Raw genomic sequence first — 14,147 nt, forward strand, 5'->3', positions numbered from 1 at the left:
TGCGAATTTTATGACAATCTCTTTTATGAATGTGCCAAAGAAATTAAGTTACCTTTTTAGAAAAATTATTAATAACAGACTTGAAGAAGCAGTCTGTCTAACAGATTAAGTTCTTTTCTCACTGTCTGGCCAGCAGCAGAGTTTATAGCAAATTGAAATTTTTCTATGACAGTGGTACAAAGTTAACATTTTTATCCCTGAATAGAATAAAGGAAGACCATGTTATCCAACATGGACTGGTTGTGGATGGGACCAGCCTCTCTCTTGCACTCAGGGAACACGAAAAACTGTTCATGGAAGTTTGCAAAAACTGTTCTGCAGTGTTGTGCTGTCGCATGGCACCCCTTCAGAAAGCAAAGGTAAGTGCAAATATAATCAGGCTTGCCTTTAAAGTACTTTTACCATGCTTTGAGGAGGCAAGGATTTCTGAAACTGCTTTGTTTGTTTGCCTGACGTCTGAATCCCTGTTAAATTCAGTTGATCTGGAGTAGTTTGCTCAGAAGTTTCTTACATGTGTGTTTGAAAATTTGCAAGTGGATGGAAAAGTCAAAATCCTGCCACCGTGCAAGCAAAAGGCTCATCTTAAATCTGCCTCTTGAGTGTTGTGTAAGGCAGCAGCTGTCCTGGCCACCTGCATGCTTTAACCTTGCCTGCTACATCACTTCTCCAGAAAAAAAGCCAAATCGAAAGTTCACAGACCTGTAAGGAAGAAGTGGGCTTCTCTGAGTATTTTAAAAAATATACCCAAGTTTGAGGATAAAGTAAAAGGGAAGAGAAGCAGAGGCCTAGTGTCCAGGGGAGGTTTTCCTTCATGCTCTTCTAAGACCATTTTTCCTTCACATGTACTTAATTTTACTCAAATACAAGGTGGATGGAATTAAAATTTAGATTTTGTGATTTATTTTTTTTTCAGTCTGGGAAGCTAAACTGTAAAGGACTGGAATATTTATTCTTTTCTTTTGAAATTTTCTCTCTTTGGGAAAAGACATCTCTTCACCTTAAAGCACTGGGAAACCCTTATATGAGGTACTAGATGTGCGAAAGAGGGCAGGCTGTTTTACTATAGCACGAGTGACCTGTTTTGAGGTCACTCTTCCTGCTTCCAACAATTAATCAGAGTTCTAATGCAGTCTTTAGAATCCCTTCAGTATAGAACTCTTCAGCTGGTATAATATTAGTTTCAATAAAATGTTAAAAGCAAATTGTAACTACTATGAGTAAAACAGTTTGTTTCATTTGTCCACTTCTGTCCATTCTTTTAGCTGAAATTTTTGCCATCCCCTCTCTTTAAGGTACAGTTGTTTGCCATTGTTGTGTCCTTGTTCTTATTTTGTCATTTAACTTGATTTACACTGCTTTGTATTGCTTCCCATAATTCCTATCCTGTCCAGCAGATAATGGAGATTATTTCCTGTCTTTCCTCATGAAGTACAGTAAAATGTAATTTTGATGGCAGTGACATTTTAATTTTAAACATTGAAGTATATAAATCACTGAGACAAATGCCATACAACGTGAAGGGTAAGCAAGGAAGTCCAGGGCAGTTTAGTCTAGCCTTGCACATGATCTTTTGCTGTAGGCATCCTTTTTGTGAGACTTATTCCAAGGTTAAGCTGGAACTCAGCTTAATATTCCCTGCATCTTTTACTAACTTTAATGCGTGTTAATAGATGTCTGGCAGTCTCACTACTAATTCTGGCATGTTCTATAGCTTGAAAACCTTTTTAAACATCATCATGTCAGTCATTCAGAGCTGCTGCTGATTGCTGCTGTTAAAATTTGCCAGGGGATTTGTCTTGACCTTTTCACATAGATTTTTGTCTGTCTGAATTACCCCAGCCTTGGGGATCTCAGGAGGACTGATCCAGGTGACACACTGCGGCCTTGTTACTTCTGTAGGGCTGCTTGCTAGGATCTAATGCTAAATGTGCTTGAAGTAATTACCTCTTAAAAATGGGGAACCTTTAAGCTTGCATACTAATATCTGCAATTAGGAAATGTATTCCCACAGTTAGGTGGATTTCTCTGAGCTGTGGACTGTATTTAGTCACTGTTCCGTTCCTCATGTGAAGTGAGTTCCTGCTCCTGTGAATCAGTGCCCTGTCACTGCCAACTACAACTCAATTATTCCAATACAGGTTTTTGTGTCTACTTACCTCGTGCCAATGTTTCTCTGTTGATATTTCCACCTTGGGCTTTCTGGAACTTCAGGGGGGAAAACATTTTTTCATACGTGTTTATTTTCTTGTTTTTGGAAAGCCTCTTGATCTGCATTCCTACCTTTGTCTCTGCAACCTGTTTACAACTGAATTAGTGAAGCTTCTGCCTTAAGCTAGAGCTCTCTGGGAGGTTAATGAACTACTAATTCTCCTTAACCAAAAGCCTCATCTAACTATCTCCTCTGTATTTAGAATAGTGTTGGCATTTACTTAAAGATCTGATTCCTTCCTGCAAAGAGCAGGGTCTCACTGCTCCTCTTTCTGATTATCTTACAGCCTTGTATGTCAGCAGTTTTTTTCCTTGTTCTGTCCTATCTCCTTCTGTGTCTTTTCCAACTGAGAATACCCCTTGGTGATAATGAAGTTGCTTTAAAAAGAATCTGTTTTCTTTAATAACAGAGTATTGATCTTTTAGCTACTGCATTTTACCTGGATTAGTTCCATTAATTACAAATATGAAGAATCTAGACACGTCTAGTAAAGGGCATTAAATCTGTATTACTCCATAAGTAAATTTTCAGTTCCAACTTTCACTTGACTGTTTCACATGATAAAGCAGCAAATTAAGCAATGTAACCGAATATTGAAATAAGAATAGAAGAACAAGTTGAAGACAGGCATAATACTTAAATAAGTCTTGTGCCCAAACGAGCTGCTTTTCTAAAGAAGGAATGAATTTGTGCTTGTGATATGCCAAAGATGTTTTTTACCCAAGCATCCATGCTCATAAAATGTATTAATTATATTTACAGGTAGGGAATGAGTAAGATACTTGGGAATTGATGACATGGTTTGTGGGTAGACTGTCTAATCTAAAATGTTTAATTTTTTCTTTTCAGGTAGTGCGACTGTTAAAAACGTCTCCAGAGAAACCCATAACATTAGCAATAGGTGATGGTGCTAATGATGTGAGCATGATACAAGAAGCACATGTTGGCATAGGTAACTTTCTTCTGTCTGAAGCAATAAAGGCTTTTTAAATTTGAATCAGCATCAAATGAGCAGTTGCTCTTAGTTGTAAGTGGGAGGAGCAATACCTTCTATTGCAGCAAAGTTGCTTAAGTCTTTATAATGTTGAAGTGCAGGAAAACAGAACTGTAGCTTCAGATGTACATTGTTGGGGTTTTATACTTCAATTTTTGTGATACTTAACCTGTTTTCTGTTTTGTTTCCCAAACATTACAGGAATCATGGGCAAGGAAGGAAGACAAGCTGTAAGGAACAGTGACTATGCAATAGCTCGGTTTAAATTCCTCTCCAAGTTGCTTTTTGTTCATGGGCACTTTTACTATATTAGAATAGCAACCCTTGTACAGTACTTTTTTTATAAGGTGAGTTTTCCAAGAGTGCCAGTGGAGTTCACAGAAAAACGCATTCGCGCCACTTTTTCTTTTCAGTTGTTCCCTTCCCTTTAAAGGCAACATTATGTTGTTGGGTTTTGGTTTCTGCTTTGTCTGCTCCCATGCAACAAGCTCTTGTGAGCAGGGTATGGCTTTCTTGAATGAAATATGGAATCTATTTTGCAAGGAAATACTTAAAAAGAAACTGAGGGGAAAATGAACGGATTTCTTCTCCTTTAATACTACTTAGACTCCCATAGTGAGATGTGTTCATCAGGCAGATATAATTAAGTTTATGCTTTCCAGGTTCATTGTCCCAAAGGACAAATAAACAAAATGTGCTGTCAAGTAAAGAATATTGCTTCACTTGGCCCTGTAAAATGTTGAAATGCTTTATGGTCTTCATGTGTATTTTTACCAACTTGTAAGAGTTAACAGTTTCTTTTAGAGTTGTGAGGAATATACTAAGGATTAACTGTTTCCTTCACTTTTCTTTATTTCAGAATGTGTGCTTTATTACACCACAATTTTTATATCAGTTCTTCTGTTTGTTTTCACAACAAGTAAGTATTGGATGCCTTACATCTTGGTGAATGTACTAATATTAATTATTAATGATAAATAATTACTAATTATTAATAATATTAAATAACTAATAAATATATAACTAAATTAGTAAATAACTACACAGGAGCAGCACAGATTTACACTTAAAATATATCCAGCTGATTTTCTGTATTTGATAACTCGATGTTATTAGGTGGTTATGAGTACAGTTTTTTCCTAACAAGTAAATTCCTATAAGTAATGATTTGTTGCTGCTCTTACTGTGCATAAGCACCTTTTTTTCTTTACAAGACTCAACATAATTTCTGTTTTCCTTTCCAGACGCTCTATGACAGTGTATACCTGACTTTGTACAATATTTGTTTCACTTCCCTGCCTGTCCTCATATACAGTCTTTTTGAGCAGCATGTGCATCCGCATGTATTGCAGAGTAAACCCGTGCTCTACAGGTACGTGCATCTTACAGGAACTCTCACAGTAGCACATCATGTACAGCAATAGTGGCATCTGCAGAGTTCTGAACTTGCTATTAGACATTTGTGCAGTATTTTATCTGTGACTTAGGCGTTTTTAGTAACTGTCTTGATGAGGTAGAACGGCAGCTACGTAGCTTTCATCCTAAATGTTAATTAACAGGAGTATTCTAAGAGAAGGATCTTTTTATGTCAGTCATGTTACCAATGTAAGAGCATTGAGCACTTGGTCAGCTCACATGATTGGCAGCCTTCTCCTCCATTACGTGTGGGAGGTGAAAATGACTCAGACGTGCAAATGAAAAACTAGGACACCTGATTACGGGAATCACCACAAAAAATCCTTTACTGGGAAAAGAAGTGATTTCTTGTAGAATTAGATGTCCTCCCAGTGGCAACATGTTGCACTGCATAGTGCATTTTGGAGGGGAAAAAAGCATCTATTTTTGTGAAAAAGAGATGTCTCTCAGATGTTTCTCTTGTTGTAAAGGTCTTTTAAGCGGAACAGGGGGTAAGTATCAGGAGATCTGACTTTTTCTTCCCCTTGCAATTCCACCTCCAGGGACAAGAATTCTAGTTTGTGCTATTCTGAATTTGACCCATTAGAGACCCTTGCCACTGGTGACCACTGCTTAAATCAGATCCAGATCATGAGAGCTGAGAGTCCTTTTTTTGCCCATGATTTATGTATTTTTTTCGTATGTCAGCATTTGTTAAATGTGTCTCGCTGCAGTTGAAAGTTACATTTATTCAAAGCAGTAGCACTAATGTCATGTGAATAACTCATGGTTTATACAAAGACAGTATGAAATCCAAAATCTGTTTTATTTCTGCAGAGACATCAGTAAAAATGCCCATCTGGGGTTTAAACCATTTCTTTACTGGACCATCTTGGGCTTCTTTCATGCATTTGTTTTCTTTTATGGCTCGTATCTTCTAATGGGAGAAGACACTTCTCTGCTGGGAAATGGCCAGGTACAATATCATAAATATTATTATACCACTGTATTTGTGGTGATATTTCTTAATATTTTTTTTAAAAAATCCTCTTGTGTCCAAAAAATTTTATGGACTACATAATTATCAAAGAGTCTTTGTCAATATTAGTGTCTGCTCTCAAGAATGACATTTCTTATTGTGGAAATTATAAGACATTGTCAGAAAGTGTATGTCCCTGAAGAACGTACCCTTCAAGATAATAAATGTGTCATGGTTGTCTTAGACTTTGTTTGATTTTGTATACTGTTTTTGTCAAAATTGTATTTCATGTCAGTAAATGAGTATTTATATCCATTCATTCAAAACTCATTTTGAGTTGGACTTAATTGCAGTGTCAAGCAATGGCTTCTCTTTAGTAGCTGTTACAAAGCTAGGCTTAAATCTGAAAGTTGACAAAAGTCTTAAAGCTTCTCCTGAAAATGTATTATTTTAATTATATTACTCAGGTTTTTTTTAAATTTAGTGGTGCAAGCTGCTTTTAAGTTATACTTTTTATTCAATAAATGTTTTTAAGACAATAAGTTAATGACATAATCAAATACTAATTTGACACTTTATTTTAAAGATGTTAAAGTTCACAGGAAGAATCATTCAGAAAAAAACCCTAGAGCTTGGATGAAACCATTAGAAGTCTGTTTCCTCATTTCCCCTGGTTCTGAGTTATTTAGCTCAGTTTAGAACAATTAGATACTGATTTTTCCCTTGTAAAACTTGGGTAGTAATGGAAAAATACATTTGCTTCTCATTATGCCATTCTTAATATTGGCATGGAGCACTTGCTGATTCTCATGTAGTGCTTGGCAGAGTTGCAGATTATGGCACAAGGTACAGAAATAGCATCATGCTGAATTCACAGTGGTCACCTGGTGACAGGGAGCTCAGGAAGTTTAGTTAAAAATGTAGTGATCTACAGACAATAGACAGAGTTGTCTTGAGAACTAAAATCAGAAAGCTGGCGGTTCTGAGCATCCCTGCAGAAAGAGGAGCAGTGGAGTGGTGCAGCTGGAGCACCTATTCCATTTGAGGTGTTGGATAAGAACATTAAAATAGTTGTGCTGAGACTAAAATGTCTCTTCCAGCTGAGGTACGAGTGTGACATCTCTTGCCATTTGTTACAAGCTGTGCAATTTGAAATTCTTGTGAATTGGTAAAGGTCCTTCAGAACCCTTCTAACGAGGTAATTTTAGACTATGAATCAGTGTGTCTTGGTGCATCCATCTTAACTTGTCAAAGCACGTCACTTCTGAATTTCTTAGTAAATGTCCACAAGGCAGGAACAGACTTCCTCCGTTGTATTTAGTAACAACTGTTTAGTTTGGGGAATTGACAGATGCCCTTTGGCTTCTCGTGATAGGACTTCAGATAAATTCTGAGGCTGTGGGTTTTTTGTTACTGTGCCTTCTGTGTTTGCTAAAAGGTGGTTATTGGAACTGGTAGAGCTGTGTGTTGCAGTGAGATATCTGCAGTGCTTAAAGTTTCTTGCAAATTTAACGTGTGAGTGAAAAAGCCAAAATTAAGGGCAAGAGAACCTAGTGTGCTGCTAGAGTATGAAGTCCTCAAGAAGTGGTCACCTGTGCAAATCTGTGATACAGGGTAGTGTTAGTGCAAGGCCTCACATTTCCGTTCCAGGTTCATGGTTTGGAGCACAGCAGAATAGAGGAGACTGTAAATAATTTGTTAATCCTGGTGTTTGTTAGGCTTACCTCAACCCATTGTGCAACTACTTGATCTTTTAGTTCTTTTTTCTCCCCCCTTTTTCATGCTGTGCATGTCGTCAGATATTGAAACCTAACAGGCAAATGGTAAGAGTTTAGAAGAGGAGGAGATACAAAATATTGTATCTGTTACTTCATAGGATTAAAGGATGCAGCATCCGCAATGTAAACGTGTTCAAAAATAAAATGGTGGCAAGAACCCGTTTGTGTTTTGTGTTCTAACTCTGTGACTATTGAGAGCAGTGTTAGCAAAGACACTTTCTTTCACAGGTCACTCAGGAGCAGTTTAATTTCACTTTTAAGGTTACTATTGCAGCAGTTAACAACCAGCACGTCATGACAAGTAAATCGAAGGCTTCAGAAGACGTGTTGTAACAGAGATCTTTAAAATTATCAGTAAATGCAGACTCATGGCTGCCTCAATTTTTGCTTAGTGTATAGACAAGAAAAGCAGTTGTGAGATCCGTCATCAGGCTGTTGGGATTTTTCTGTCAGAGCTCTGTAACAAGAACTACAACTGTGTGAATCCCAGTTCCGTGCCTCTGTGCCGTACTGACACATCAACTGTAGGATGACTCTGCCTGTCTGCATGTGGTACCTTCCTCCTTGCTTGCTTAATCTGCTACCAGGAAATTCAAAGTTGAGGATTTGGTCGTTGTTCAGTTTGTCAGTGGCAAAAATAGCTGCAAAATAGCAACATTTTCTGTTTCAGCACCCAGCCTGCTTCCAGGAGCAGAGCAGTTGGACCTGTTGTAGAGTGGCAGCTCTGTGTGAGCAGCATGTGTGTAGATAGATACAACCTCAGCATCCCTGCTTGGTTGTCAGAGCTGAGATTTTATTGTTGTAGACCTTGTTCAGAGTTTTGATAGTTTAATTTTCATGCACAGGAGAATACAAAAGTGACAGATTAAGTGTTTTAGAATGTGAGCTTATTTTTGGGTTTATTAGCCTTGAAACAAAGTGTCTTTTCCTTACAATTTTCTTTGTAAAATGCAATGGCACCATTATTTTTGAATTGTAAAATTGTGCTTGGGGTAAAAAGTGAACCTTCAGGTGATGCTGCATGTTGGAAATTATCTGAAAATGTTTAAACTCAAAAGTGTTTTGCACTTATGTGAAAATGAATACCTTCCACCCAGTATTTCCTTTCTATTGGATGCTTATCAAAACTGATCAAATTGATATCTTCATCTTCCTATCATTTCATATTACTATTTTGAACTCTTTTCATATTTCATGTAGCCTTTGTGGTGATTTATTTTGAACCAATAAGAAAGATGACTTCTGGGTTGTTAATTTTGCTCTTATCATAAGCTGTATTATTTTCCTAGTAGTTTGTGTTGTATCCTCCTTGCTTTTTCATGATGATTACTTGTCACAAGCTTATGTCCACAGACTAATTTCTTTAGTGTAGTTGATTTGAGAAGAATCTTAACTTACTTACTGGGAACGCTCTTAATTGATTTTTTTTATCTTCCATGATTTTTCCTTGCCCTTTTCTTAGATGTTTGGAAACTGGACATTTGGTACTTTGGTCTTCACCGTTATGGTTATAACTGTCACAATGAAGGTATGACATTGCACAGACCACTCTCTGTGTTTGGAAATATAGGCAAATATGTAATAAAGCAATAATTTAAAATTGATTCAAAAGTTATACAGAAGTAATTGATTCTTGGGGGTTCCAGACAAGTGACTTCTACATTTAGTTTCAGTGGTGGTTGAAATGTTTCTCTAGTTTTTGTGTGTCACAACAATGTTTAGTGTTTGGGCTGGAAGTTCATAAGTATGTTCAGACTGGTATTTATAATTTTCTGTGAAGCTGGTGAAAAAAGGAAGCTCACTGACATTATCTCTGTTTCAGATGGCACTAGAAACTCACTTCTGGACATGGATAAACCATTTTGTTACTTGGGGATCCATTGTATTTTATTTCATATTCTCCTTGTTTTATGGGGGAATTATCTGGTGAGTGATTCTTTTTTTTCCCCTTTCTATAGCACATAAGATCAATGAAACTATGAAAAAACACTGTAGGATTATCTTGTACCATCATGCTCTGAATTTTACGACAGGTTTTTAAAAAAAAAAAAAATTAAACCTAGAGCAGCCACTTTCTTTTGGTGATCCTTTTAAAAATTTGAGCAGTGCTGCTACACTGTCCTGTGCTCAAGGACAGACAGGGCTTGTCTCTGTCAGCCTGTGACTATGAAGGCATTTTTGCTCATAAGAAGTAGATAGGTTCCCAGAGGTGCTATGTAATAGGTAAATATTTGCAACAGAAATGAAGATGCTGGGTTTGAATCAGTGAAGGGGGGTATTTTGCTTTGTATTTTTGGGGTCCTGGGGGGATAGGATGATGGTTTATTTACTGCAACACAATTTAAAACTAAATCAGAACCTTTCCCTCCAAAGTTAAGTACCCTCCCTCCCCAGAGTTTCTTTGCAGGTCAGGTCCAACATGTTGCTAGACTTGTACATGGGCACCATCAGTTGTGACTCTGCATCCTGAGAGACTCAATGCCTGATGTGAAATAGATACACTTGAGACAGCCTGTGCTGTACTTTTGTTTCTAGAAGTTCCTTTTAGTAACTGCCACTTCTTTTAACTTTTCAGGCCATTTTTACATACCCAGGACATGTACTTTGTATTTGTTCAACTGTTGTCAAGTGGTTCTGCTTGGTTTGCCATAATCCTCATAGTAGTTGCTTGTTTGTTTATTGATGTTGTGAAGAAAGTGCTGTACAGACATCTGCAACCAACAAGTACTGAAAAAGCTCAGGTAATACTATGCTTTTGTATCCAACTTTGACCAATAGTTATCCTCTTACATTGCTGTCGTGTTTAATGCATAGAAGTGTTCTCATTTCAGAATACAGTTGTTAATTTAAAATTACAAAAGGGAGGACACTATTTCACAAGGCAGTAATGTTTATGTTTAAGTATTTGATAATAAGAAGAGCAGAATTATATATGAAGAGGTCACTCAGCCTTTTACCTCTCAACTTGCAGCTGTATGAGAGGATCATACTGCACATATTTGTCCTGTGTTAAAGACAGTAACTTATTCTCATTTTTGTCTAGGTATTAGAAGCTGCAACTGTAATTAGTATGGAATAGTTCTTAAAATGTGATGGAAACAATTTTAAAAATTACTTTAGTAGGATTTTTTTAATTAGTATTTCTTAAATCTCGATCCTATTATATGCTATATATTTGATTGTTGATCCTGTAATTAAAGCTAATTACCCATGTGGCAGTTCCACAGGTTCATAGACAAGGTCTAGAGATGTGCTGTGATAATAGAATCTCTCTTTTGCCTGACATGGGCTACAAAGAATCCTTTAAATCATTCTGTTGAAATTAGGCTGTCTTTTAGGTAAATATCTCATCTCTGAGTGTTGTCTTCTTTTTAGTGACAGTTAGGGAGAAGTCATCCTGACCCATTGTCCTCATAGTAACTCTTTCTCTGGTTTCAGTTTCCACCATCTCATCTTTTTAGACTTTTTCTGCTAAACTGAGAAGCCTTCTGTTACAGTGTTTTGTTTATTCACAGTTAGGTTTGTGATCAAGGTTAGTTTGTGATCAGTTAGGTTTGTTCATTTTCACACTAATAGGTAGACTGGACTTGCATCTTTTGTCAAAAAGGTTGTTTTACAGTCTGTTCATGATTCTTGTGTTTCTCTTGTAATCTTCAACATTCTCAACCTCATCTTGATTTTTGGATTTCGCCAGTGGACAGCATGTTCCAGCACAGCAGACATCAGTGCCAAGTATGGAAATAATGAATCCTCCAGCTGTATTCAGTTTACAGAATAATATACATCAATAACCTGTTGTCTTCTGCATCTTCTACTCATCTGCAAGTGCTGCTGTTGGTTTCTTACAGGTCGTTGATGAGAGGTCAAACAGCACAGGGCAAAAAAACAATGGCAGTGAATGAAGAACCCAATTGACAAAGATATTCCATACACAGCTATGGTCTGAAACCTCTCAGCAGCTTTTAGTCCATCTGTGTGCCAGATTGATTTTGTGGTGTCCTAGTTGCTTAATCCAAATTACTCTGAGCTCTGTGCCATGCGGAAGCCCGACTGCATTACATCAGTGCTGTTATCTTTAGCATCTAACCTTGTAATTACTTTGATGTAAGTGCATGTTGATTTACTTAAATTATATTACACTTCTAATTTGTGTGTTTAAAAAAAATCCATGTGAAACATTCTCTTACTTTGCCTCAGATCAACATCATCCTGACAAGCCTATTGCTGTCCAAAATATCCCATTATTCCCTTTTCAAAACTGGAATATTAGCTGCTTTTTTCTGTCTCGGAATTTAGTAGCTAAAAGTCAAGGTAAGTAACCACTAGCTTTCAGAAGACTTTTGAGTTAAGCTTGATAAGACTCTGGATTGCAAACTATTGCACTTCTTGGATTAAAGGGTCTTGATTTAGGAAAAATGTGATAGGTAATGATACTTACCTGTCTTTTCTTCTTGAGAAACTAGTGGCAATATTTATCAAACACTTCCTTTTCCTTCCTTCCTGTGCATCAGCTGTTGCTGTTTGGCTTTGTATCAGTGTGGTTGTTGAGGTTTCTCATGTTCCTGAAGTGCTTGAGTTAAAACCCAAAAAGCCACGATTTTTCCCTGCCTTTATCCCTATACTTCTTGCTGCATTCTTTTGCTTTCTGAATCAATTCTAAAGAATTTCTAGGTTCAGTTTACTTCCATTGCAGTTGTGTTGTCAAGGACACAGTAGGACTTCTTATTTTTAAAAAGGGATCTTGATGAATGTCTAACATCTTTCCTGCGGCTACAGCTTGATTCCTAGCCATGGGGATTTTGCTTTGTGCATCTCCATTAGGTTTGGTTGGTTGGGGGTTTCTTTGTTTGGTTTTTTTCTTACTCCCTTTCTAAGTTGCATTTGACAGAGTCAGCTGTAGGGTGTATGTTTACCAAAATACTGTCTTTTTTTCTGAAAACTCTTAATTCCTGATGCTGCAATCTGATTTGACCAGAAATTCTTCAGCAGCCATCCACTAGTTTCTCTGTGTGTGTCTGATAGTGAAATCACAGTTAAAAATGTATTTATGACAAGAAAACACCTCTTTGTTCCCTTCTCAAGGTTTAATCTTTTGAGATTTTCCCACTCTGACTTTTAATGGGACAATCAGCTCCATTGAATTTCATTTTCTATTCTTGAAGTGAGAAAGTACAAATAAGTGAAGAGGAGCAGATGATCAACTTAGCATTCTTTCCCTTCTTGACAACATTTGTGCTTCTTCATTATATGTGTTTAAAATTTCTAGTAAATATTTTTATTTCAGTTTCAAAGCAGAGGAAGAGGCTCTAACTTTGAGATAGAAAGGGTTTGGAGAATGTCTTTGTCCCAAATGCAAGGGGTGCTGACTGATGCTGATGACTTCTGTGGAAGTCATCAAAGAGCAACTAAAAGAGTCATTAAAAGAGTAAATATGAAACTTTTGTATTGCTTTCTTAAATGCTGTTTTTCATAGTGAAGATGCATCCTGTGTCTAGCTGAATATTTTTAATTATTTTAAATTACAGGACTGAATTAGTATATTTTCATATTGGGGGAAAGAAAAAGTTTACAGTTACTACATTTTTATCATGGTGAGATAAATTGTTATTGAACTAGTCACTTGGTTTTAAATTGCAACTATTTCAGTTATTTGTTTCTACCTGCCATCATTTAAATTCTAAACTCTTCCCAGGAGCACTCTGCAAACACAGGTTCCTCAGCTGAAAATGAAACACTTGCCTCTATTGTTTTAATTTTTCAGATTCCAAGAACATGTTAGTTGTGCATCTTACCAGAGTTACTGCTCTGAATTCGCTGTATCTGTAGGCACCTGCCTTACCCTACTTAATATATAAGGAACCTGATTTTATCTTTTTGTTAGTGTAAGGTCATAGCATCAACATTCAGTCTGTCTGATCAGTCAGATGTTGCATGTAGCAAAGTTATTAATAACAAAGCAAAGAAATGTAACTGATATGAGAAACACCTGATAAACTTCTAAATGTAAATGTTGTTCTGTCACAGCAACTTATATCTCGCCCTTTCATTTTGGGAAATAAGCATATTAAAAATTTGATAGGCAAGTATGAGTTGATTATTATAGAGGGATGAATTTTGTTAACTTTACCTTCCCTAATGCACTTAAGGTGAATGTGTTACTTTATTTTATTTTTGCTGTGTTCCAAGGGGCTTTTGCTGACCTAAAGAAAAGCCATCTTGTGTTTGTCTGAGGTCAGTTGCCCTAAAGTAGCTTATGGGCAATTTCTCACTGTAAGTCTGTTACAGAATCATATAGGGGGAAATGGACAGCAAGGTAAATGTGAATCAAAATATAAATCTTTGGGTAAATATAAATCACAGCACTATTGAGGGAAGAAAGTAATGCAGAATAAAGCACAGATGTAGAAGTCTATAGGCCTTTTTTCTCAGTATTGAAAGCACAAGTACATTAAGATTGGTCCTACCAAACAGTAACTGGCTGTGATTATCCCAGGAGCTGTCTTGAAGGTACCAGGCTTGTGTTCTGTATATGATGTGTATTCCACTTAAATAACAATGTGTTGTCCTGTGTCTTTCTCTTAGAAAATTACTGCTGCTACTTACTGACATGTATGTTCCATCCCTTCTCTGTCCAATTGTAGATGTACTCCAACAGAGTTGCTTTAAGTGACGAGTTCATCGCACTGCAGCCATTGTCCAGGGCAAGGAATCAGCTGAGCAAAATTAGGTAGAGTAGGAGGGACAGTTCCTCATCAACTCTTATGCATGCTGAAGGTGAACTAACCAGTGCTG

At 36.9% G+C, this 14,147-nt stretch overlaps 1 protein-coding gene across 1 annotated transcript in view; it reads left to right on the plus strand.

Moving 5' to 3' along the window:
- ATP11B (ATPase phospholipid transporting 11B (putative)) overlaps positions 1–14,147 on the plus strand; it is a 50,087-nt gene that overhangs the window by 19,900 nt on the left and 16,040 nt on the right. The window contains exons 19-28 of the mRNA XM_025895377.2: positions 206–359; positions 3,059–3,161; positions 3,405–3,550; positions 4,063–4,122; positions 4,448–4,575; positions 5,436–5,574; positions 8,818–8,883; positions 9,178–9,281; positions 9,931–10,096; positions 13,997–14,082. Coding sequence (XP_025751162.1) covers positions 206–359; positions 3,059–3,161; positions 3,405–3,550; positions 4,063–4,122; positions 4,448–4,575; positions 5,436–5,574; positions 8,818–8,883; positions 9,178–9,281; positions 9,931–10,096; positions 13,997–14,082 — 1,152 coding nt within the window. The remainder of the gene's footprint in view (positions 1–205; positions 360–3,058; positions 3,162–3,404; positions 3,551–4,062; positions 4,123–4,447; positions 4,576–5,435; positions 5,575–8,817; positions 8,884–9,177; positions 9,282–9,930; positions 10,097–13,996; positions 14,083–14,147) is intronic.

Source organism: Manacus vitellinus, unplaced genomic scaffold (genome assembly GCF_001715985.3).
Source record: "Manacus vitellinus isolate BGI_N305 unplaced genomic scaffold, ASM171598v3 scaffold_29_pilon, whole genome shotgun sequence".
Lineage (NCBI taxonomy): Eukaryota > Metazoa > Chordata > Aves > Passeriformes > Pipridae > Manacus > Manacus vitellinus.